This window comes from Cucumis sativus, chromosome 7 (genome assembly GCF_000004075.3).
Source record: "Cucumis sativus cultivar 9930 chromosome 7, Cucumber_9930_V3, whole genome shotgun sequence".
Lineage (NCBI taxonomy): Eukaryota > Viridiplantae > Streptophyta > Magnoliopsida > Cucurbitales > Cucurbitaceae > Cucumis > Cucumis sativus.
The window spans coordinates 17,097,194-17,120,794 of record NC_026661.2 but is presented as its reverse complement, the minus strand read 5'-3'; the positions used below and the strand labels follow the sequence as shown (position 1 = coordinate 17,120,794).

Sequence of the window (23,601 nt, the reverse complement as noted above, 5' to 3'; positions counted from 1 at the left end):
AAAACATCGATGTTTACCTAAAACAGAGAACTCAATGTATGCATCGATATCAATATTTACAACAGAAGTTTTCACACACAAGAGAAGGAACAAATATAGAGTTAGGGCAGTAAAATTTTGGAAAACAGAAGAAACAGAAACGGAAATACCCACCCATTAAATAAGAAAAATGTACATGAAGAACCAACCATTAAGACAATCCACTCAATGACAATTCAAGATTTAGTCCGTGCTGCTCAAAATGTTAATGAAAAATACAAAAAGAAAAAGACCACAACCATAGTGAATTCATTGTTCTTCAAAGCTGCAATATTTGAAATTCGCGTCCTTGTAAAGTTAATGGTTTTCTACGACCAGTTTCAACAAGCTCTTCATCATTGTTATCATCGCCATTAATCAAATTCGATGTCAGGGCTGTCCGTTCCTGTACCTTTCATAGTCAACCTGTAAAAAATGAGTTGCTGAGCTACAAAAAGGAAAAGAAGTTTATTTACTTTTAATGTATTTAATGAATGTAAAACAAATGTTGTTCCTACTTCGACCGTATACACTAATAAGTGTTCGATATGATGTGTTCATAGTGTTGGACAAGGGCACTCTAGCCAAACTAAAATGTCCATACTTTTCAGGTTGGAAGGAACTAACACAAATTGAGTTGAAGAAGGCTAAACAGTTTAGGAAGGGATAGAAGAGGACTCAATTCCTCCACAATCCTATGCATGACAGTTTGATTCTATATGTTATCATTCGACCCCATAGCACGGTTCTGCCATCTAGCAATCCAATGTAGTTAGACTCTCATCTCAATCTACATTCTCTTTGACATTGCTTCTTAAGGCAAAGGGGGTTGGGCCACTCATGGCTGACATTATTAGGTGGTAGGAAAAATATCAAACTTGGGAGGGTTCTTGAAGTGTCAAAATCTCTATTTCTATCTATAGATGGTAGGATGGAACCTAGGAGGAGATGTGATTTTGAATTTTGGGATGTTCGCTTCAAGAGCTGGAACATTAATCGAAAATGAATTATATGCTTAATGAAATTTATTTTTCTTTTTAATTCAGATTTAGGGATTAAACCATAAACCATCCACCTTTGAAATGATAGTTTGGTCTCTTATCTACTAAATTAGGCATAGATTGGACGCCAAATAAATTGACACTGAAAAATAAGCATAGAGAGGCTGCAATTGATAAGAGAATGGTTCATTTACATCATCCTGAATTCCCCCTTGGTATTAAGTTCACCTATAAAATAACCGAAGAGAGTGTAGCTTATTATCAAAGGACCTTTTTAGGTTCACTGATGTTAAATATACCATCATAGTTTCATGGTATTTTCTCAACTTCTGGAGCAAATAACACTTAATTGATAAACTTGACATCAACATTTCTATCTCTAAAAGTAATAATCTTTGTAGTAGCAATGGAAACAAATTCAATGAAAGTTACATCACACTTGTAAAGCACTCGTATAAATGGTATGTAGGTCAAGAGAGCGGATACCTGAAAGGACTGACTGAGTTTTTGAATTACAAATTGATTAAGCTTTCATCCGTTTTATACCCCTGCTGCAGCTTTAGCCTCAGATTCTGACTTTTCCTAACAGAAGTAACCCAAATGATATCAGTTTCCAAGCCAATTTGTGCATTCTAAATTGTTAAAGGGCAACGATTCATTATTTATTAGTTGAAGACATCAAAAATTGCAAATTGGTCAACCAGCACAAGCTTATCATTGTCAACAAACCTCAGGATTTCTCCTAATCTTCCTTGTAGGAGTTCGCATGGTGACAAATTCTTCAGCAGCTGTAGGATGAACACCCACGGTAGCATCAAAGTCTGCCTTGGTCAAACCAGCTTTCACAGCCACTGCAAATCCCTGCCCATTAAAACCTCGCGTGTTGTGAACTTTTGAATTAATATCAGTAAAAGAGATATTATAAGAAGGATACTGATGAAAAGGTAGAAAGACCTGCACGATTTCTGGTGAATCGTCACCACACATGTGCAGTCCTAAAACCTTATTCGTCTTTGCACAGACTACAAGCTTCATAAAAACTCGGTCTGGAAGCCCTGAGAGTGTTGCCTTCAAGGGCCGAAAGTTTGCTGTGTAGATGTCAACATCACCATGTTCTTGTATGGCCTACATTGCAATTATTGAAATGTTAACATAACAAAAAGGGCAACACTTAAGGTACACCTTTGTGCATCTCACTCGAATTACATGTAAAAGAAGATTAAAAAAAGAGTTTTTCACATCTGGGTGAGATGCACAAAAATGAGCATAGCCTAGGATACTGACACCTATATAATAAACATATAATCTCTTCTTACCTGCTCTTCGTTAAGTCCAACTATTCCAATTGGTGGCTGGGAAAAAACAGCACAAGGAACAGCACTACGTAAAGAGTAGGATGTTCAAGAAAATAACACCATCAAAAAGAGAGCCAAAAGAAGATTAACACAATAATTCCAGAGAGTTTGTCAGATCACACTACACCAATTGCTAACAAATTAGCATAAGATTGATATACCTATAACTAGGTTTTGTAGGCTCATTCTGAAATATAGTTTTTGCTAACGCTCCTCCCTCCATCAAAGCAACAGGAGTAAGGTTTATTCTATCTGTAACATCTCCAACAGCCCAAATTGAAGGAACTGATGTACGGGAGTATTCATCAACCTGCAAAAACAGAAAATAAGGTTCTTAACAGATTTATACAAAAAAAAAAAAAAGCGAAGGCTAAAAGCAAACCAAAGGCATTACCTCAATTGCTCCATTTTTGGTCATTTTTACACCTACTTCTTCTAATCCCAAGTTCTGTGAACAAGTATGAGTAAGCAATGAATAGTATACTTGTAAGTTGTAACCCATTTCAAAAACAGGATAACACACCAGCAAAGGTTCCTTGGAGTATTGAAAAAGAACTACGAAAGCATAAAATATTTTCATTTGATTTTTTTGTTTGAGGAGAACAAATCATACGTTGTTCTATAGAGAGCATCCAATGATGTTTATGAGAGGAAAAAATAAACCATTGGGCTTATAACACTAAATATTTGTATCATGGTCCGTCATTATTGATTATTTACACTTAAAAATTTGCACACTACTTTCTATAGTTATAAAGTGCTACTTTATGCTTTCAACAAGTTACCTTTCAATTTTGTTCCTGTGGTAGCAAGCAAGCAGTTTTATCTCCACAATTAATGTTGTTTTAAGATAAGAATAATTTTTATTTTTTCTTAACTCATTGGCGCATACATAACCGATTTAAAAAAAGGAAGAACCGACAAAAGATTAGGGTAAGAAATATTTACAGAATACCCTTGTAAGACTAATACCATAATTTTGACCCCTCTTGTCAGCAATTAACAAAAATCAAATTGTAAGACTACTGGCTATGGAAATAGTAAGATTATTGGTAGAATATTAGGCTGGGTTTCAAAAGGAGCATATTAGTAATTAATTAGTAAGTTTGTTAGGACTGTTAGCACCGGCAGATTTAGTATAGGTCAGGCCCCTCAACTTTATTGTCTTTATATAATATGTATAAACAAAACCAATCAATGCTTAATATTTGTAACCAGTTTAGTAGTAACTATGCTTGTCAGCCCCCTTCCAACCAGAGCTTAAATCTTTCTTGTGTAGTTTTTTTCCAGATTTTTATTTTTGCTCTCTAGGTTACAACTCGAAGCCCCCTGTCAATAAATTTTCTGTGCAGCGTTCTTGCGTTTACTTTGTATTTCCTTGTTAGGTGGTATCCTAAATCTACATCTTTAATTTTTTTTCTTTCGAGATTTTTTAAAATAATTGTACTGTATACACTACATATATGAATCAATTAGATATAAGTGAGGTATTATCCTAGTTAGAATATCATTTCCTTTTCTGTTTTAGACAAGATTCTTCTTACAAATGAATAATGCAGCCTTTGAGTAAGAAATTAATGCCGTTTGTTTATTCGTTATGTATGCTTATAATAGTTTTAAACCGCTCACCCCTTCTATTCCAATTTTAGCCAGATTTAATCATTTCAGATCATTGTTTAAAATGTTGACATCAATAAAATGTCGATGACACAATTTTATGGAAATATCATAGATAGAATATCAAGTTTGATGAATATTTCTAAAAAAATATATAAAACAAAAGATTTGTTAAAATGTCTATATTAATAAATAAATATTTTATGCTTTCGAAACAAGTTAAAGTATCCATTATTTATATGATATTCACATTAGTGACGTTTTGTTGCTTATTATTTATGTTGCATGAATTTTGTACCAAAAATGGAAATGTCAATCCACCCCACGCCAAAGTTTAGCCCATGAAAATGTGAATAATATCGATAGAAATGTTGACATCTCAATAAAAATTTAATACCATGGTTGTGATAAGGTGGTTACCAAAAAAAACTGTAATATTGTACCTTTGTATTAGGCCTGCGCCCTGTTGCAAACATAACATGTGAGAAGCCTTCAACTGTTCCTTTGCTAGTCTTTAGAGATAATGACCCATCTGCTGATTTAAGGATAGCCTGTGGTACCTCCTCTGTATGGAACTCAACTCCTCTTAGTGACATCTGTTCCGCAACAAAATCTCTAATCTAGAACAAATAAAACAACCATGAGCGTATCGATGTGAAGGAAAATTGCCGAGCAAGCAAGAATAAAATTATCAACATTGTTTCACCTCTTCATCAAAGCCTCTGAGCACTTTTTTCTGTCGTATAAATACGTGGACTTCACTTTTCAAACCATTGAAGATGCCAGCAAATTCTAGAGCAATATATCCACCTCCAACTATGGCAATCTTCACAGGTTTGGATGGCAATTCAAGGGCAGCATCAGAATCTATAGCATACTCACTACCAGGAATGTCAGGTATGAAAGGGCGCCCCCCGACTGACACTAGAATGTGTCTAGCCGAATAAATTTTACCATCTACATCAATCGTGTGTTCATCCAGAATCTGTAGATATTGTTGAAATGGATGCACTTAACGATTGTATAACAAGTTCATTGTACAGAAGTATACAAGATCGGATCTCAAGAGTTAAAAGGGAAATAAAACGTCTGAGCACACAGTATTTGAAGAGTAGAACAGTAACATTTAGTGCTAAAATCATGAACTCACAGTGTTGCCCCACCTTTCCACGGCCTTCAATCAAGGTGACCCCAGCATTGTTCAAAACGTTTTTGTAGATACCAGTTAGTCGATGTAACTCAGCATTCTTGTTCGCAATCAAGGTGCTCCAGTCATGTTTCGGTTCAGTGTCATATTTCCATCCAAAGCCATGACTCTCTTCAAATTCATGTGCATACTTTGATGCATATACAAGTAGCTTCTTCGGTACACATCCACGAATTACACATCTGGCAATCTAATTGTAAGATAGGGCACATGGGAATCGAAATACATTCATATTTTAAAGAAGAGCATCATACAGACAAATCAACATATCAATTTCTATAAAAATAAGAAGAAAGCATGGGAAGGCTAATAGAATTAACGTTTGCTAACTAAGACTAACATCTCTCAAATACTGGATGTGGGGTATTGACCCTATCATATTTGCTCTCTATCACGCACAACTTCCTGCCAGAGCAGCAAGACAATTGCTCCAAGCTCCACAACCCCAAATGTAAACTTTTTTTTCCTAATGAGAAAACTTGACGCCCATTGAGAGGTATATGAAAGAAAACAAGGAAAAACCTTGCGAAAAAGGGTTCAGAAAAGAGAGATAAGACCTAGCAAATAATTAGAAAATAACTCGAGAAACCAAGGCCCAAAGAGAAACAGAGATTCTAACAAAACCATAAATAGCTAGAAGAATCTAACCAAATAATTCTAGTAAGCACTTCTGAATGAAAAGGGAAGCCCTCTTAATAGCTTTTTCGAATATATTATCTATCTTGCTATGACTCGTTGCATATGTACATCTTTCTACCCCTCTAACAATCTCTCTTCCCCCTAAACCAATTGCAGAATTCTTTTGTAACTCCAATGGCTAGAGCCTCTCGCCCGTCTTTTGTAAATTCCTAAATACATGCATAGTTTTATTAAGCATAACGTAGCAACAAGCCATGTACGACCAATTCCTAAATTCTCATTTCAAACCCCAACTCCCCAAAAAGATTGTTTCATAAAGGCAGTATAAATTGAAAACACCTCAATTCAGATAGCTCAAACTACAGAATATCAAATTTAAGCAGAAATTTAAAACTTACGTCCCACCAACACCTCCAGCACTATCGGACGAAATGGTGGAGAAAGGAAGCTCACAAACCGCCACGGAAGCACCAAAATTAGCAGCAAAGCGGGAAGCTCGCACACCCCCACTGCCTGCACCGATAGTAAAGAGATCAAAATCATATGGGCGAAGAGCTTCGACGCCATTTTCAGACTGGGAACGAACCACAATGCCACGGCGGCAATGAAGACGATTGTTAGTGAGAGGAAGGAAGCGGGGGGAGAGAGGAAGAGGGGATAAAGGCTTGGGAATTGAGAGAAAGGAAGAAGACAGAGAAAAGGGGAGGTTTTTGCAGAAGAGCGTGTGAAGAGTTTGTGAAGAAGAAAGAGAAGTGGCCATTTTGGTGTCTACAAAAAGCCTTTTCTATGGTTTTCTTTTTGGGTTTGTTCTCAGTGTTCAACAATGGTGGAAAATCGATTAAAATGAGATTTATTTTTTCTTTAAACGAAATGGGTTTCGGATAACTGTCGAGAAAATTCCAACTTTACGAAATTGTTTGACGATTTTTTTCATCAACGGTGATTGAGAGGAGAAGAGAAGCCGCCAGCGTTTGTGGGAGAGAAGCCTGTTCGCACGTGGCATCTTTAGGGTTAATCACTTTTATTCTTTTTCTTCTAACTAAATTCTCTATTCTTCTAATTTCCAATTTACTATTCAAATCAAATAATTATAAATACTCAAAACTTTTATTAAATTCTTGTAATTAAATTTCTCCACTTTCTTCCAATTTCATGAGTTTTTCTATAACAACTCTCTTCAAAAATTTACAAAATGTCATTGTTTATAAGTAAAAGTTTTTAGGCTATTTTTCATATTTTCATATAGGAAAATGAGATTTTTTTTAATGTACTTCTATACATATTTATAAAAGATGTCAAATGTCTCCATTTATGATATACCTATGGGTTTTCAATTCAAACATTATAACAAAATCTCTGATGAAACACCACTATTAAGGGTCATCTGTAATCTTGGGAAGTTCTTTCCCCTTAAAAAACAAAAAACTTTCTACTTAAATGTCACAAATCATTCATATCTTATGAAAATGTCCACAATGGGGACGAGGCACAACTCGAATGGCTTCTAGGTCCCCTTCCCTATTACTCAGTTACATTCTTTATATATGTAATACTGCCAAAGGAGACTATGAAAAGTTTTATTCAATCTGTTGTTCCAGGTGCCCATAGTTCATTAGTTATGATATGATGATGCTACTTCATCTTTTAATTACATATCATAAAATTTACTCAACCTACCCCGTAATCAAACCAATCCAAAGTTGTCCAAAATTTCTTCACAATCATTTTACTTCATTCTTTTCTTTTTGGAAATGATTGCCACTGTAATAATTTATAAGTAATATTGCAATTGAAAATATGATAATAATTCTTTTTTTATGGTTATAAATATTGTAATTCTTTCCAACCTTTGATTTCTTCTTTGGACGATATTTTATTTGATTTTATTCCTTATTCATACAATGAGTAAAGAAATTGTGTTAACTCAACTCAACACAAAAATGATTGGTTTTTCCATCACTTATACGTGAATTTACATCTTGTTTGTTTGTTTATGTTGATGGAGTGAAAAAAAATATTGCTCAACTATTGGTTAAAACAAGTTAAAAATAATTTTGCTATTGGGAATTTTAAAATCAATCTATTGAAAGAATATGAGCCGCCGTCCATCGTAGCTTCATCATCTTTCATCGTAGCTTCATCCTCTTTCATTGGAGCTTCATTTTCTTGATTGAGATAGGGATGTTGGAGTAACATATCAGCCGTCCACCGTTGTTTATAACTTCGAATAAAGCATTTTCTAATGAAGTCCTTACCTTGTTCGGATAACTCCCCAGGTATTGTTGCCATAATCTTGTTATCCAAAACTTCTATCATCAATTGTTTAGAATCTGTATAACCATCCCACACACACTTTCCAGATATCATTTTAACCAAAATGCAACCTAACGACCAAATATCGTGCGCGTCATCGACTTCGTTGAAGATGATGGATTCAGGTGACATATATCTTGGTGATCCTTTAAACTTCAATGAACTGCAATACCCGTACCTTTTATGTTGACCATTATCATCCCTATACTTGCATCTCTCTGCCTGTCCAAAGTCAGCAATTTTTAACTTCATCTTACCATCACTTTGAGGGAATGCAAGAATGTTGTTAGGCTTAAGATCAACGTGAACAAATCCCTTACTATGAATACATGAGAGACCTTTAAGTATCATTCGAAGATAATCTTTCACCTCATCCTCAGGTAACTTGTCTCTTTGTTTGATCAAGTCATCCAAAGTCCCTCCCGCAGCGTACTCCAACTTCAAAGTGTAAAAATCCTTATCATTACAAAAACTTCCCCCTCTGGTTATCTCACTACCAAAATATTGAACAATTTCTGGACAGCCCTTGAACTGTTTCAGTACTTGTTCTTCCCACAACAAGGAAGAATTATGTTGAAGAGGATAAATTTTGAGAGCAAAATAATAGGGAAGATTATTATCAGAACATTTTCTAATGGATTGCTTTGCTAAGCAAACTACAGCATAAGAACCTTGACCTAAGACCTTCACTGGAACCCAATTCTCCATTATTGGGAGGAGAGATTGTTTGAGTGTGGAGATGAAGCATTTTTATTAAGAACATATGAGTTTCCTGTAGGGAGAAGGAAAATAATAATTAAACATTACTCTTCCTTATTTGAAATTGAATGGAAAGATTTTCTCTTATTTTCTCGCTTTGGAAGGTGGGTCGTTATAAGGGTATATTAGGTAATTTCACAATTAAAAACATTAAAAAGTTTCCTAAATTCCTAATTTCACAATTCACATTCACATATTAGTTGATGTTAAATTAAGGTTTATTTTTCTAAAAATCAAATAATATATTCTCTAAATCCACGTGAAAAAATCTAAATTTTAACAAAAGCCCAAAGTATTATATGATGGAAATACTCACTATTTTTTTCTATCTACCTAAATTCTCCTATATCTTCTTTATACTATCTTTTTATATAAAAAACTCTCCTATACCATTATTAGTAATTTCTAGTAGTAGTTTAAAAGGAAATTTTTTATAAATATAACAAAACATTAAAATAAATTACTGATTGGGTAATAAAATCAAAAGTCACGACAAAGTCAATCCTTTTTTAAAAAAATATTATAGGATTGTGTTTCCTTTCTATCATTTTTTTTTCACTCTTATGCAATTTTTCTTTTCTTTTATTTTTTTAATAAACGATAGTGTAGCAAAAGTATCCGTATCTAAATATTGATGGAGACATTTTTTGTAATTTTTATTGGGCATGTGGTAATTTTCACGGTAGGATTATGAGTTTTTTCATTTTGAAAATAGTTTTATAGAGTGTAAATACTTTTATGTCTTTTTGTTATATTTTTTAAAAAACCGCTAAAAAACAAAATTTTATATCTAAATTTATACTTCAAATTTAAAAGTTTCTAAAAAAAATAAATTTCACATTTTATGTCTCAATAAAATATACTTTTATATAAAAGAAAAAAATTTGTAAAAAGAATATTTTAAAGGAAAAAACTTCTAAAATTATTGATAAATTGTCCAAAAAACTGTAGGTAGATTATGATATTTTGTTACGTTTGGTTATATTTGAAATATGATTAATTCTACCGATATTTGTTTAAAAAAATGACAAAAATAGAGACATTAGCAAATTCAATGATATTTCCAACCCAAGCTATAGACTTCTTATTACCTTCTACCTTCTCATTGAAAAATAAGATACTTTCTATATTTTATACGTATTTATAAAAGATGTCAAATATAATCTATATAACAAATATTTTAATTTTTGCATTATATTTATGTTTGGTTTTTCCCAAATCCCCTAAATTAATTTTTCCCTTTTCTTAAACAATCAATTAACTATGTTTTGTATTTTACTTTTTAAAACTTAATTCGGTTTTTTGGACAACACACCAAAAAAATTTAGAAATGAAAAAGAGTTTTATAAACTTAGATTTCAAAAACTTAATGGTAATTTACGATACAGAAAAAAGGATCAGAGAAATGAAACGATGACACATAGTTATGAATCACATTCACGGCTTTCTACATTGATACCCAACGAAAGGCTTGTATGATATGAATTCAAAAGCTTCTACAGAATTCAAGCCAAAGACAAAATATCCACAACAATAACAAAAGTAGCGATAATTAATGATAGTAAGTAAGATGGAGAAATGTTGGCTTAAAGTGATAAGCCAGATTCTTCATCCTCTTCGAGAGTAGAAGTGTAAACAATGTAGAATGCCCAAATGAGAGCAAAAACTCCCAACAGAATCCAACCAAGAAGATTGTTGCTCAAACCAAATGGAAGCCCAGTCCCTTCAGTGCTCAGTCTCTCATCCACCAAAGCCATCGCCGGGCTTGACATCGTTGCAGCACACGCCGCAGCTATCAACGATGCCCCCATTCCCAAGTTGCTTGATTTGTTCTCTACTTCTCCATTTCCCTTTCCTTCCATTGAACACCTCACTCCTCCTTTCTTTCCCAAGGCAGGCAACCCTATATCAAAGATGTCCATACAAACTATGTTGAAATATACTCTTAGATGACGTTTGCAGCAAAGTACTTTGGTTAGTTGTAAAATTCACGATTGAGTGAAATTGTTCTCAAGAGAATCCAAGCATAAAAAAGTTATACCAATCAATCACACTAAAATATGTTTTTAATTAAGTAAAGTCAGATTTCCTATACTAAAAATCACTACTAAACATATAATTGATCGAAAATTGATTTTAGATAATCAAAATCATGCTTCAAACTAAATTGAAAATGAAAAAAAAGTGATTTTAGTTATTTTAAAAACCATCTAAGAAATACTATTAGTTATTAACTCATTTTATTGTTGAGTCCATGTCTAAAATCCGTAAGCATTTAAATTTTTAAAGTTTAAAAACTAAATGGTTGAAAGAATGTTTGACTACCAAGAATGTTGAAGATCTTCCATACCTTTGGAAAAAATGAAAACATCATGAAAGTAAAAACCAAAGCCAAGATTTACATCAACCCAATGATCTTCAAAACAAGGAAAACAAAAGGCCGATTTGAGAGTAGTAGAAACGAAAGAACTCACCAAGAAGAAAAGGGGCGGGTGAAGCTGATGGCAGAAGGCGGTTCTGCACCAGAGAAGTGCGGACAGTGGCAGCGGCGGCGGAGGTGACGGCGGCCATTAGATTTATTTGGTCTTCAAATTTTGAAGGGAGAAAAAAACAAGAAATTGGGAATTTGGAGATCAGTGGAGATCAAAGGGAGGGTTTGTAAAGGATTAATATTATTTGTTGGGTTTTGAGTGGCACCACACAAAGGGTAGATAGAGAGAGAGGGCCAACCATAGCATTTCCTTCATATCCTTTATCTACCTTCCACCAATCACCTTCTTAAACGTGTTCTATCATCCTTTTCTAACCAATAGTTTACTCCTACGTGGACTTCCCAAATGTGCCATTTTGAGATTTTGCTAATACTTCACTCTCATCTTCCTTTCATATCTTACAAAGATGCTTCCAACTTTTATGTTTTTCTGCTCTTCAAAATAAATTAATAGAAGAGATATTTCTTTCTTTCTTTCTTTCTTTTAGAATATTATTTTGGTTTTCATTCTTTCAAGTTTGTTCAATTCATTCTTACACTTTAAATTGTTCCCTTTTACTAAAATTGATTAACTAAGAATACTATAGATAACATAAACTTGTTTCAAAAATCAACACTAACCTAATGTTGGGGATTAAATTTAAACACCAAAATTAGATTAATTAGATTAATGAAGAAGGTACACAAACTTTAGAAAAACAAGCACCAAAATGATATTTTATTTATTTATTTAGTTTGTGTTATTAGAATTTGGGTCAAACAATATACTTAATCTATTGCTATTATATGTGTATGTGTTTGGCATAGAGAATGAATTTAAGAAGCTTCTAGGAATTTGTAGAAATGGTTATGGGAAGTTTGACATGGAGGCTACACTAATAATTCAAAATTATGTTAATTTTACAATTGTAGTTTATTACTATTTGGGATGGGTGTTTTATAAAATTTTATAATCTAACCTCTTTCATATAAATTGACTTGTGATTTTATTAAATCTTGTTAATTATGTTCTTTATTTAATAAATTTAATATTATCTATTTACATGGCATTTAGATTTTACTAGATTTTGAAATAAAATTTCATACATTCTTGTCACTTTAATTAACTTGAAATAGATCATTTTTTTTAATCACAATATGATAACATCAAACTGAAATAAACTAGTATTTTATTCTTGAATTCAATCATTGAAAAAATATAATTTTTTTAATCAAATTATATTTGAGGAATAAAAAATCATATTTTAATTTAGCTGCTAATTTTTTCTTATTTTAATTTTTAAGTTTAAAAGATAACTTTAAGTCTAGGAGATCCATCTCTCTAAAAAAAATGTTATTAAACTAAATTAGAGATTGTTACCCATATAGTCTAAATAAATATACTTAATTATAAATATATTTATATATAAAAGGTAAACTAAAGACTAATTTTTTTTAATGAAATCCTATTTGCCAATGTGAAAGGAGATCTTTATTTATTGAGGAAAACGTATTACAAGTTAGTTATTTGGACAGAGCGTTCCACTTTTGGGCACGAATTATGCAAAAGGGGGATTATGGTTATTTTACTCCATGCCACACATTGTTTCCACTATTACATACTATTTCATTATCTCGGTCGAGTGCATCTTGGAACCATACTGAAAATTTTGTTTTTCTCACGATCAATCTTGACTGAGATCGACCACGAGATTCTTTCCAAATTTTGAAAAACTTCATGAAGATTTTTTGGTCTCTCTCGGTCGGGTGCAACTAACTCTTCTCGAGCCAAATTTGCAACGACAATCCTCAAGTTGAAAACATAAACATTTAGGATAACTATTCTCGGGCCATTATGGCCCCAAGTGTACCAAGTTGAAAAACAAAAGCAATTATGTCAATAATCCTGAGTCGAAGTTGTCCCAAGATAGCCCCAACCTAAAATATAAACATTATGTCAATGATCTTGAGTAAAAATTGCCCCAAGATAGACCTAAGCTAAAGAACATAAGCATTATGTCAATGATCACGAGCCAAAGTTGCCCCAAACTAAAGAACATAAGCATTATTTAGTATGATCTCGAGCTAAGATTGTCTTGAGATGTCCCCGAGAGAGACTAAGAAAATTTTCTTCAAAGAGTTCTTTAAAATTTGGGAAGAATCTCGGAGTCCATCTTGACCGAGATTGACCTCGAGAAAAAAAAATTCAGTTGTCCCAAGATGTACCTGGTCGAAAGAATGGAATAGTGTGTAGTAGGAATTTCGACATAAAATAAGGGAAGTAAAACAATAGTAATCCCCATTTTACTCAATTCATGCCTAAAACGTGGAGTTGAACTAAAATAGCCCACTTAACTCCCCTCAAATCTGCACTTCAAACACAAACTACAATAGTTTGCACCTCAAGCAAAAGCTATTATAATCCTCATATTACTATAATCTCGAGACTATTATAAGTCACTCCTCACTCCGAACATTCCTTAGTAACTAACTAATTAAGTGGTTTTAACAAATATAACAGTAAGATAAAATAGTAAACTAGTAAACGGTAGGTTGAACAATAGGTTTAAACAATCCCAAAACGTAGGAGTGAAACGATCCTAAAGCAAGCTATGAAAAAGGTAAAAATGGAGAAGCACTTTTTGTACAAGCTAGAATGAAAGTTGGAAAATTAGAGAGGTATTTGTTTAACATATCTTATATATATATGAGTTAGGTTTTACTCAATTTTAGAGAGTATGTCTTTGGAAGAAAAACCTTCATTTTTAGAAAATGTGTGGTTTTTAAAACTTTGGTAAACCATTTATTTATTTTTTTTACAAAAATAAGTGTTTTCAGAGTTATTAATTTAAAGCTTGTGTTTTAGAATTATGATGAAAAATTGAAATTGAAAAGAAAAACTTTTTTAAAAAAGCAATTTGTTTTTAGAAAACAAAATCTGGTTGCAAACATATATGGTTTTCTTTTTAATGGTAATTAAAAAAACAGTAAAAACAAAAGCAAAAAGTTTGAAATGGTTTAGGGACTTAAAGTTTTAATTTTTACTTTAAATGTATTAAAATATATTGTTTGAGGGCCTTCATCGTTTTAGTCAGTTGTTAACCCAAAAAAATAATTAAAAATAAAGGGCGGTGGAGCATAAGCAAGAAGCCAGTGTTGTAATTGTTGAGGATGATTGTTTGAAGCAATAATTCCATAAAGCAAGTAGATGAGATGAGTTGAAAGCTCCGAGGAAGAGTGAAACCCACTGTAAGTGATAGGGTGTTGTTGGCAGAATGAGGGAGAAAACCAAAGTCCACTCTCCTGACATGATCCAAATTCATGAATTGGAATCCTTTTAATATTTAACCTTTTTCTTTTAAATTCCAATCACATCAACAATATACACACATGTGATCATTACTATCCCTGGTTATGATACTAAAACGTTTTTATTAAAATAATTCGAGGTTATCAAACAAATCCTAGTTTTCGATTTGCTGTCAACAGTGTTCATATAAAAGTTGGGCAACATTTCCACCCACAAGAAGTAATCTTCACTATATTAAAGTATGAAGCATATATGAACAAAAAAAAAAAAAAATCTGAATGAAGTAAAACATAACTACATCAAATATGAATAGTAACTAGTTTTGGTAAATCAAGCATCACTTTATATAAACTGAGAATACATTAGATCATCAACTTAACAAGTGAAAATAATAAACTTCTTAAAACAAATGGAATTCTCGTCAATTTTGCATCACACCCAAAATGAAGTGAACTTTACAACCAGATTTACAAGCAAACCTTTCTTTTTCCTTCCTTATTGTTCATCAATTATCCAAATGTATGGTGCTCAAAAAGAATAATAAACTGTAATTCACATACATGAATATGGTACAAAATAATACAAAGCTAAAATAGTAACAGCAGGCTAATTACATTACTAATTCTCAGTGAGGTTTGATTCCTGGACCTTGCTATCATTCTCTTTAGTGCAGTGTAAAATTTCTTGTATACTTTTTGCAAGCCTTGATGCCTCCTCATCAAATTTTAGTGTTCTTCTCTCCAAACTCTGCATAACCTTAATGTTTATAATCTGTGTTCAAGACAACGATTCTACAAGATCCATCAGTACGGTAAAACGTACCTCAGATGCCCATAAGCAATCCCTCGCCTTGCGTGGAATTATGTGAATGTGAGTCTGAAAGTTTCAAGCTTACACAATGATTAACAAAGATTTGCTCTATATACTATGAAACTTAAGAGTCAGTCGGCTTCACCGCAGTATTTATATGTAGTCAGCTATATATAAAAGTCCTATAAGTTTCTTGATTGCCATAAAATCATGTGCTTGTTTCTAAACTAGCCCTGATCTTTCGGTATAAAAAATAAAAGATTAAAAGGGTCGTTGAATTCAACTATAATGCACGAGTTTAGGATTTTCTACTGATGCATTATAGTTGGAACCTTTGTTGTTTCTCAAGGAGAATGAAAGTGTAAGAGAGATCTATTACAACTTACATGGAATATAACTTGACCAGCAGCCACACCATTGTTAACTAATAAGTTGAACGAATCTGCATGAGGTAAATTTGTCTTCGTGTCAACTGAAAATTACTAGTTCATTTTTGGTTTCTTGGTTAAGAACACGAACTACAGAGAAAAAAATGAAAGAAATACAAATGCATATGCTTGAAGAAGAAATAATCCACTACAGATTGAAAAATGTGATCAAATTAGACATTGACGTTGATTCTAATTATGGGTTCCTGCTTCATATTCATGGCATAATGTCAGTTTCAGAACTCTATAAAAGGATCACCATACAACATAATGCAACAATAAAATAAGAATTAGACAAGGATATCCATTCTAAATGAAAGGTCCTATTCTAAAATAGAATGTTGAGTAAGGAGGTAACTTGCATTTAATTGGAAAATCTAGAGGACTGTAATGTTTTTTCATCAGATGGTTTCCAAACAACGTTGTGGCACTTGTATAACAGTAAGAAAAATGACTTATTATGTTAAGTTGTTTTTTTTCATTATTTATTGGAGCGCCACTCGTATCATATTCTCTAGAACTGTGACGTAGCTTGGGCAGTTCAGAGCTTTTTATGGGTTTAGCTTTCAATTTGCCCGTCATACAGTACTACAGGATAATTAAAAAGTTCCCCATCTATCTGCTGTTTCGAGAGAGAAGATTTTTATGGCACAACAGCATTTGTGATTTGTTCAGGGTTGTGGGGAGAGAGATGATAGGATCTTTAAAGAGGTCAAGCAGGATATTAAGGATATCTAGTCCCTTGCTACCCTAAAAAGGACTTGCATGTGTTTTTAGGTATTTTTTATAAACAAAAATTAAGCACTTTTATCTACAAAATAGCATGATTTTTTTTTTATAGGAAACAGATAAACATATTCCAATTAAGAAGAGGAACACAGCCTAAAGGCAAGGGGTTGAGAGGACTGTGTCTAGATATGCTCGCACAAGAAAGTAACTCCAAAAAGTATTTAGAGGTTTTTTTCTTATCCTTTTATTGGCGGAGGGAGGTAGGTATCTCTCTAATTATCCTTGGAATTGGAATATATACTCTTTTTTTTGCAGGAATATATATTTCAATCCTCAAGTAAATGAAGAGGAATATTACCTCCAGGCAAATTCCCTGCACTTTGGTACGGTATGTTCACGTGTTTCAAAATCTAAATGCAATAACTCATTCGTATATATACCTTACATATATACGTATACCTATAAGAGTGGTATCAATATATATATACCTATAAGAGTTCAAAATTCAAATGATTGACTAAAACCACCCTTTCACATTGTATTCATGCAACTACGAGTGCACTAAAAGAACATCTTTTTTAGCTAAACACAAATTCTTGCACATCTTAAAACATAATTAACAATAAATTAAGGATAAGATTGAAAATAATAGGTACAGTTTTGATGGGAAACTAAAACACAACCAAACTAATTGAAATATAAAGGAGGAAAGCTTAGAAGATAAATCAGGAAGATATTTGGATTGCCCCCTCATCAGATCAGTTTCAAGCCCTAATTCACTCCCAAAATGATGTTGTACTTTTCCTTTCCTGAGTTTCCTCTCTATTTATAATCAAATACCCTAAAAACTTCCCAGCTAATTACTAATACACACTCCCAGATGTATTTCAGAGATGCATGAACTTCCAAAATATGAAAAAAAAAATGAACATTTGAGAAAATGAAGGGAACACAGATCACAGAATCAAACAATGATGGAAATAGAGGTCAGTTCATACCACTACCAGTAGACTTCATGATTGCATTGCTAATGATGGGAACTTTCGAACACATTGCAGCTATCACCTGTTAAAGCAAATAGAAGATAGAGAAAATAAATACATATGATATCAGAAAATTGAAAGAAACAAATGAGGGAAAATAAATCCATGCGAGGCCACAAAAATATTATGAGAAAAGCTTACAACATAACATCTATAAGGTGGGGAAAATGTGGAGGAAGCACAGGATAATTTAGGAAATACTTCAAGCAAGTCAACCCACAAACAACCATTGATATAGCCTAGATAGCCACAAGGAGTATTCCTCCTAAAATCAAGATTGTGAATTTTTTATAAGCGTAATTATGAGGAAATTAATCTATATTACCCAAATAACCCCATTTTTCCAATATCAACCATGCCATGTTTGAACTATGTATTCGAAGTGTCTCTTGCCCCAACATATATCTTTCTGTTAGGAAACATTTTAAAAGAATTAATAAAAAAAAATTTAACAAGAGGTAATTTCTGATGTATATTGAAGGGTTGCCTTTTTCATATAGAAACACAGATTTCATGAAAACATAGATATCTATGTATTTTTTGCTACTCAAAAACAGATAAATGCAGTGGATGATTACTTACAGAAGGAGGTGTAGCTTCCAACGAAGAATAATGAGATTTTGGTATAATTAGAGCGTGCCTGGATGAAATATAAACAATGAAGTAACGGCAAAAAAGAAATAGAGCATTTGATGGGTAAAGCAATCCGATTCAACATTAATCTCTGTTAGATTAGGAAGCATCAACTTACATTTAATCGTTGTTAGATTAGGCTCCATTATTTTAACAAACATCCGGGTTACATGACGTGGTAAAATTGTGAAATTGAATATAGACTTGGATGGTCTCAAGCAGAGCTTAATTCAAAGTAGTTTACACGATTAGGTAAAATATTTTAAAGGATCCAAAGATAGAAATTAATTATGAAGACTCTTAGTGGATAAAATAAGTTACAGAACTTAAATTGATAAAAGAAAAAAAGGGTCAAGTAAATGCAATGAATCTAGTAGCCATGTCAATGACATATCCATGAGTTAAAATGAAAGATTACACAAGATAGAAGTGATAGGCCTCCAGCTGTGAAAGAGAATGAGGCGTCTGTAACATGACTGTCAAGTTACAATGTATGTTAGGAAGTAGGGTATATACTAAGCAAAGTAATATCCAATGGGATCGTGCAGATATATCATCATAAAAATAAACTTAAGCTACTATTCAACGTAACAATCAAATTAAATGTATTGGATGAATGATACCTTACCCATTACTCAGTGGTTTTGTGTCTAATATACAAAGGCAACTATCATCATCATAGAGCTGCAAGTTAACATAGTTTAGGGTAAGAAAGTGAAGAATTAAACTAGCTACTAATTCCTCATTATTGTCAACTGAATTTAAAAGGATTCTTTTTTTTTTTTCTTAGCAACTATGAGAAAGAAATCTGGGCTTCCCTAAATGACTTAGGAGATTGCCCAATGTAGCTAGGAGGAACTAAATCCTTTGAATGGACTTCTCTAATTATTTTACCACAGTCATTGTTTTGAATGGATAAAATGAGTACCTTAAAAGCAGGTGCCTCGCCTCGTATAATTTTGCAGAAAACACAGTCATCTTGCAGACTGCCCTTTTGAGAATCATAAATTAGGTGCTCGCTCTTGGATCCAGAAGCACAGCTCGAAGAGGAAAGATTTAAGAGAGGAGCTGGGCTACTTCCCAAGTTAACTGGGCAGAGATGCGAACAGAGAATGGCAAGCCTCCGGGCCTCCATGGACCGGTTGAAGCAGAAGTTCTTGCAGTCAAACTGTGAATCGCCATAAGTATATACTGTAACACATGTAGAGAATTTGATATAACAAACAGAGGCACTGTGCTATGAGCTTAGAAATCTAGAGAATAAAAGGACAACTATGAGCTGCAAATATTATGACTCAAAAAAAATGAACGGTACCCATGAGTTCGACAGCCCTTGAAAAAATCTCCTTCCGTTGTAGCCAGCTTATGTTTCAAGTATATTCCTCCAAAGAAACAGTCTTTAATTATATCACAACACGCCCTATTTATTCATCCAATCACCACCTATACTATTGTAAATGCCTCTCTATTAGTAATGCAACTTTCTAATTTTATACAATGAACCCTTTACCCCTTCTTGACATTCAGAGAATGTGAAATTTAAAAGGTGAGTCTTGGTATTGCCCCACTGACTCAAAACTTGTCCACAAGGTGGAGATCAGGAACAGGTGGGTCAAAAACTTCTCATCAACAGCTAAGTACAGACCTCCCAATTTTAATTCATGTTGGCCAGGGTCTTCCATATTTAGACCCAATACATATCTGCAGCTAAGTACAACAGCCAATGCAAATATAGGATATCAGCTAAAACTCAAATATGAAACCCATAAGCTTCAATATCCAGCACTAGCGTTGGTTTACAAAGCTTTTTGGTCTATTCAAAAATTCTTTCCAACCAAATAAAACCTCCAGTCTAGAACCAACTAAATAATAGTCATCAGCATCCTCTCATACACTCATTGGTGGGTGCCCTTCTACTGTCCTGATACCAAATAATTTGAGACAATAATCTCTCAGACAAAGATACAAGTTTAGTGCTACAACAACAGTTAACAGTCACAAGTGTATCTGATTATTACTCGCCCGCAAGTTTGAAACCGGAGATAAGTGGACCAAATAGGCTAAGTACATCCACTTAAACAAGATATACACTTTTCAGTTTCTCTATCTTTGTTCTCATATTTATTTTCTATATAAGTTGATAGGTAGTAAAGTAGGTCTTCCCTCTTTTCTCTTTTGATATGAACCCTTCAGGATTTGAAGAAACTCCCTAACACAAAATTTTGGGCCAAAAATACATTCTTTTACTTGCTAAAGATTTTATGCACCAAAATAAGATTGGATTTCGAGCATTAATGAACTCCTGATTTCCTCTCAACATGAAGATTATTTTAAAAAGAGAAAAATAAGTAGCCCTTTTGAATTATTAGATGAAAATATTAAATTGAAGAGAATGGAATGGTGAATTAATAATTAAAAATGATAGTGCAAATGAACTGTACCAAGCTATTAATTAGATACTCAATAACCATGTTGCTGTCGTATTCAGGATACTTTGATAATTTGAATCAATATTTAACAATTTTAAATTTCCGAACCATATATCTTCTCTTCTTTAATCCTGAGTTTAAATCCTATTTTTTCCCTTACTTTCAGCATTTGTCTAATTTTGAATTTCTACTTTCAAAACGCATTCCTTTCTCCTTTGTTCTGCTTTTCACTCACAAACTGAAGCCTTCAACACCCCTTTACTTTCTGATCAAACTTTGACTATTCCCCCCCCACCCCTTTTTCATAAAATAAAGTCAAAACCCACATTTGCTTCATTACAAAAGTTTGACTAAACCAAACAAACAATTCTGCAATCCTTAGCCAAAGCTACAGGTCATAAAAACAGAGTAGCTCATGATTGAATAGCACTAAAATTAGCAACAAAGGATCGTCATTAACCTCTTGCTATCTTGCCCGATTGTCCACCAAATCTTCCAGCACTGTCTTGCTCCGGATCCTGTATCAATTCAAGAACCCCATATCAACCTGCAATTTGTCCCAAAGGTGCAGCAAGACCCATGTGCACCACAAAGTGTTTGGAACCCAGATAGGAAATTCAAAGGGAAGAGCTTAAAAAAAAAAACTAGTTGGGGTAGAGAGTGAGAGTGAGAAAGAGAAAGAGAAAAGGACTGAGGTTTAAGCCTGAGTAGGGGGAAGAAAAAGAGAAGGGAAAAAGTGGGGATATTGATTGAGAGAGGTGCAGAATGGGATGGTATTGGTTTGTAGAGAGTTTTGGGTTTGTGGGTGAGAGAGAAGAAGAAGAGGAGATGATGAGATTCCAAAATGAATGGCTGCTCTATGCCTTAATTTCACTTTTGTAAAGATTGGTTTAGGCTTTTTTTGGATTGGATTTTCCCTATCAATGGGCCTCAGAATAGGAATAAGGAATAACAAAGGATAATAGAAGCCATTGGCTTAAGTGTAAAATGTCAAACCTCCTTTTCTTTTACTCTTTTTAGCATTTTAATTATTAACATCCAATCTTTTATTTAAATATTGAATGCAAACTAAACCAAATCCCATGAATCAAGGGATTGTTCAAAATATCAAATTACAAAAATCCTTTGGGATGAAATTTACTTCAAATTCAAAACAATATATGCTATGTGTTATAGTGTTATAGTGTTTGGTAAATAAATACAAAAACCTCTTATTTTATATAAAATTTAAATAGATTGTATACTTTAAAAACTTATAATTACAAATTTATTAAAAAGTTGAGAGAAGTACATGTAATTAATATATGCTATCTCCCTCACTCATGCATGGTATTCTCTCTCTACCATGCAAATATGACTTACTCTCATCTTCATATATCATGCAATATATTGTTCTCTCCTACATGCAAGAGACTTACTTTTTCTCTTTACATGCAACCCATTCATCTTTTTCCATTTTTATATAAGAGGTTAATATATATATACACACACCATCTTACAACATTGTAGGTATATTTTAGAGTTGTTCAATTTAAATTTTATTTTATATAACTTCTTAAATTTATTCTCAAACTTATATTTACAAAAATTGGTTTAAGTTACCAACACGAGCTTAGCTCAACTAGTACTTATATGTTCATGTGGACAAGAGATCCCGAATTCAAATTCTCACCCCATCCTTTAATACATTACTTTTACAAAAAAAAAAAAGTTTAAGTTGTAACAATAATCTAATAAATCAATAAAGATTTTTAAACTTTCAATTGTGTCTAAAATATGTATGATATATCTAAAAATTATTTCAATTATCAAATGGATTAGATATAAATTAAAAATTTTGTGTCCAATGACATAAACTTGAAATTATTTAGGTCAAACAAAAATGAAAAAGATGACATATTTTGTGGAGCGTATGATAAAATATTTATTATTCAATAATGTAAGTCTCAAATAATTAAAACATATTTTATTTAAATTATAAGATAATATGAAAAGAATAGTTTAGGAATTTGAGTTTGGAATCAAATTATTTGCTCGTGCTCTCGACTCTTGTATTTTGGATTGTTGCATGTTCATTATGCCTCAATTCATTTGACCATAGTGCATATCTATCTTAATTTCCAATTGGAATTTTAATGAAATGGTAGTTTAATTACTATATTTTTCTACAGACATATATTTTTGCATTCATTGGTTTTGATCCCAATATTTATTTTAATCTTTAGTTCATTTTGATCCTTAAACTGTTAAAGAGATTGACATGTTCATTAGTTAGGAAATAAAATAAAAACAAAATTGAAGAAACCAATATGATTGCTTGTTAAAAGTATAACTAAAACAAACATTTTGAAACTATAGAAACTAATATGAACCAAGATGAACATAAGTACAATGTCAACCTAAAAAATTGAACTCTAATGTAACCTATTTATACCAGTATTGTGACTAATACAAATCCAAAAATTTTGTTAACACTGTAATACTGTAAAAATAATCTGAAAAATATATAAGCAGTAAGACCTTGAACTTGAATTTAGAGTGTTGGAAGACAGTTTTACTGCTGGACAAGTTATTGAAGAGTATAAAGTTGAACTCGAACCTCACCTGGACCTATACTAAATCCTCTAATGATGACTGTAGTGTTATAAACAAAAGTACAATTAACCTATTGAAGAGTATAAAGTTGAACTCGAACCTCACCTGGACCTATACTAAATCCTCTAATGATGATTGTAGTGTTATAAACAAAAGTACAATTAACCTATTGAAGAGTATAAAGTTGAACTCGAACCTCACCTGGACCTATACTAAATCCTCTAGTGATGATTGTAGTGTTATAA

At 32.7% G+C, this 23,601-nt stretch overlaps 4 protein-coding genes across 9 annotated transcripts; all 4 read right to left on the bottom strand.

The window, feature by feature from the left end:
• Positions 1-12: 12 nt before the first annotated feature.
• LOC101217298 (glutathione reductase, chloroplastic) lies at positions 13-6,787 on the bottom strand. 2 transcript variants are annotated; one of them, XM_011660964.2, is made up of 11 exons: positions 6,236-6,787; positions 5,155-5,380; positions 4,698-4,976; positions 4,435-4,611; positions 2,769-2,822; positions 2,536-2,684; positions 2,336-2,399; positions 1,974-2,144; positions 1,749-1,880; positions 1,506-1,601; positions 13-430 (listed from the first exon to the last, which is right to left on the bottom strand). In XM_011660964.2, exons 1-10 carry the CDS (start codon positions 6,595-6,597, stop codon positions 1,560-1,562), a joined length of 1,656 nt encoding a protein of 551 aa, XP_011659266.1. In that variant the 5' UTR covers positions 6,598-6,787; the 3' UTR covers positions 13-430; positions 1,506-1,559. The 2 variants fall into 2 exon arrangements, with proteins under 2 accessions (XP_011659266.1, XP_004146950.1); XM_004146902.3 differs by having other exon boundaries at positions 13-444; positions 6,236-6,786.
• Positions 6,788-7,695: 908 nt separating this feature from the next.
• On the bottom strand, positions 7,696-9,028 carry LOC101206308 (mitogen-activated protein kinase kinase kinase 17). Its single transcript, XM_031889265.1, has one exon. It carries the CDS (start codon positions 8,856-8,858, stop codon positions 7,863-7,865), a length of 996 nt encoding a protein of 331 aa, XP_031745125.1. The 5' UTR covers positions 8,859-9,028; the 3' UTR covers positions 7,696-7,862.
• A 1,281-nt stretch (positions 9,029-10,309) lies between these two features.
• Positions 10,310-11,651, bottom strand: LOC101218005 (photosystem II reaction center W protein, chloroplastic). 2 transcript variants are annotated; one of them, XM_004146905.3, is made up of 2 exons: positions 11,384-11,651; positions 10,310-10,812 (listed from the first exon to the last, which is right to left on the bottom strand). In XM_004146905.3, exons 1-2 carry the CDS (start codon positions 11,478-11,480, stop codon positions 10,496-10,498), a joined length of 414 nt encoding a protein of 137 aa, XP_004146953.1. In that variant the 5' UTR covers positions 11,481-11,651; the 3' UTR covers positions 10,310-10,495. The 2 variants fall into 2 exon arrangements, with proteins under 2 accessions (XP_004146953.1, XP_031745255.1); XM_031889395.1 differs by having other exon boundaries at positions 10,310-10,836; positions 11,384-11,620.
• A 3,400-nt stretch (positions 11,652-15,051) lies between these two features.
• LOC101217054 (adenylylsulfatase HINT3) lies at positions 15,052-21,654 on the bottom strand. Of its 4 annotated transcripts, none has more exons than XM_004146901.3 (8): positions 21,222-21,654; positions 19,261-19,500; positions 18,961-19,016; positions 18,282-18,339; positions 17,655-17,721; positions 15,886-15,941; positions 15,512-15,565; positions 15,052-15,436 (listed from the first exon to the last, which is right to left on the bottom strand). In XM_004146901.3, the coding sequence occupies exons 2-8, from the start codon at positions 19,465-19,467 to the stop codon at positions 15,308-15,310; spliced, it is 627 nt and encodes a 208-aa protein (XP_004146949.1). In that variant the 5' UTR covers positions 19,468-19,500; positions 21,222-21,654; the 3' UTR covers positions 15,052-15,307. The 4 variants fall into 4 exon arrangements, with proteins under 4 accessions (XP_004146949.1, XP_011659265.1, XP_031744877.1 ...); XM_011660963.2 differs by having other exon boundaries at positions 19,261-19,523; positions 21,222-21,619; XM_031889017.1 differs by lacking the exon at positions 21,222-21,654 and adding an exon at positions 19,648-20,033 and having other exon boundaries at positions 19,261-19,523.
• Positions 21,655-23,601: the final 1,947 nt, after the last annotated feature.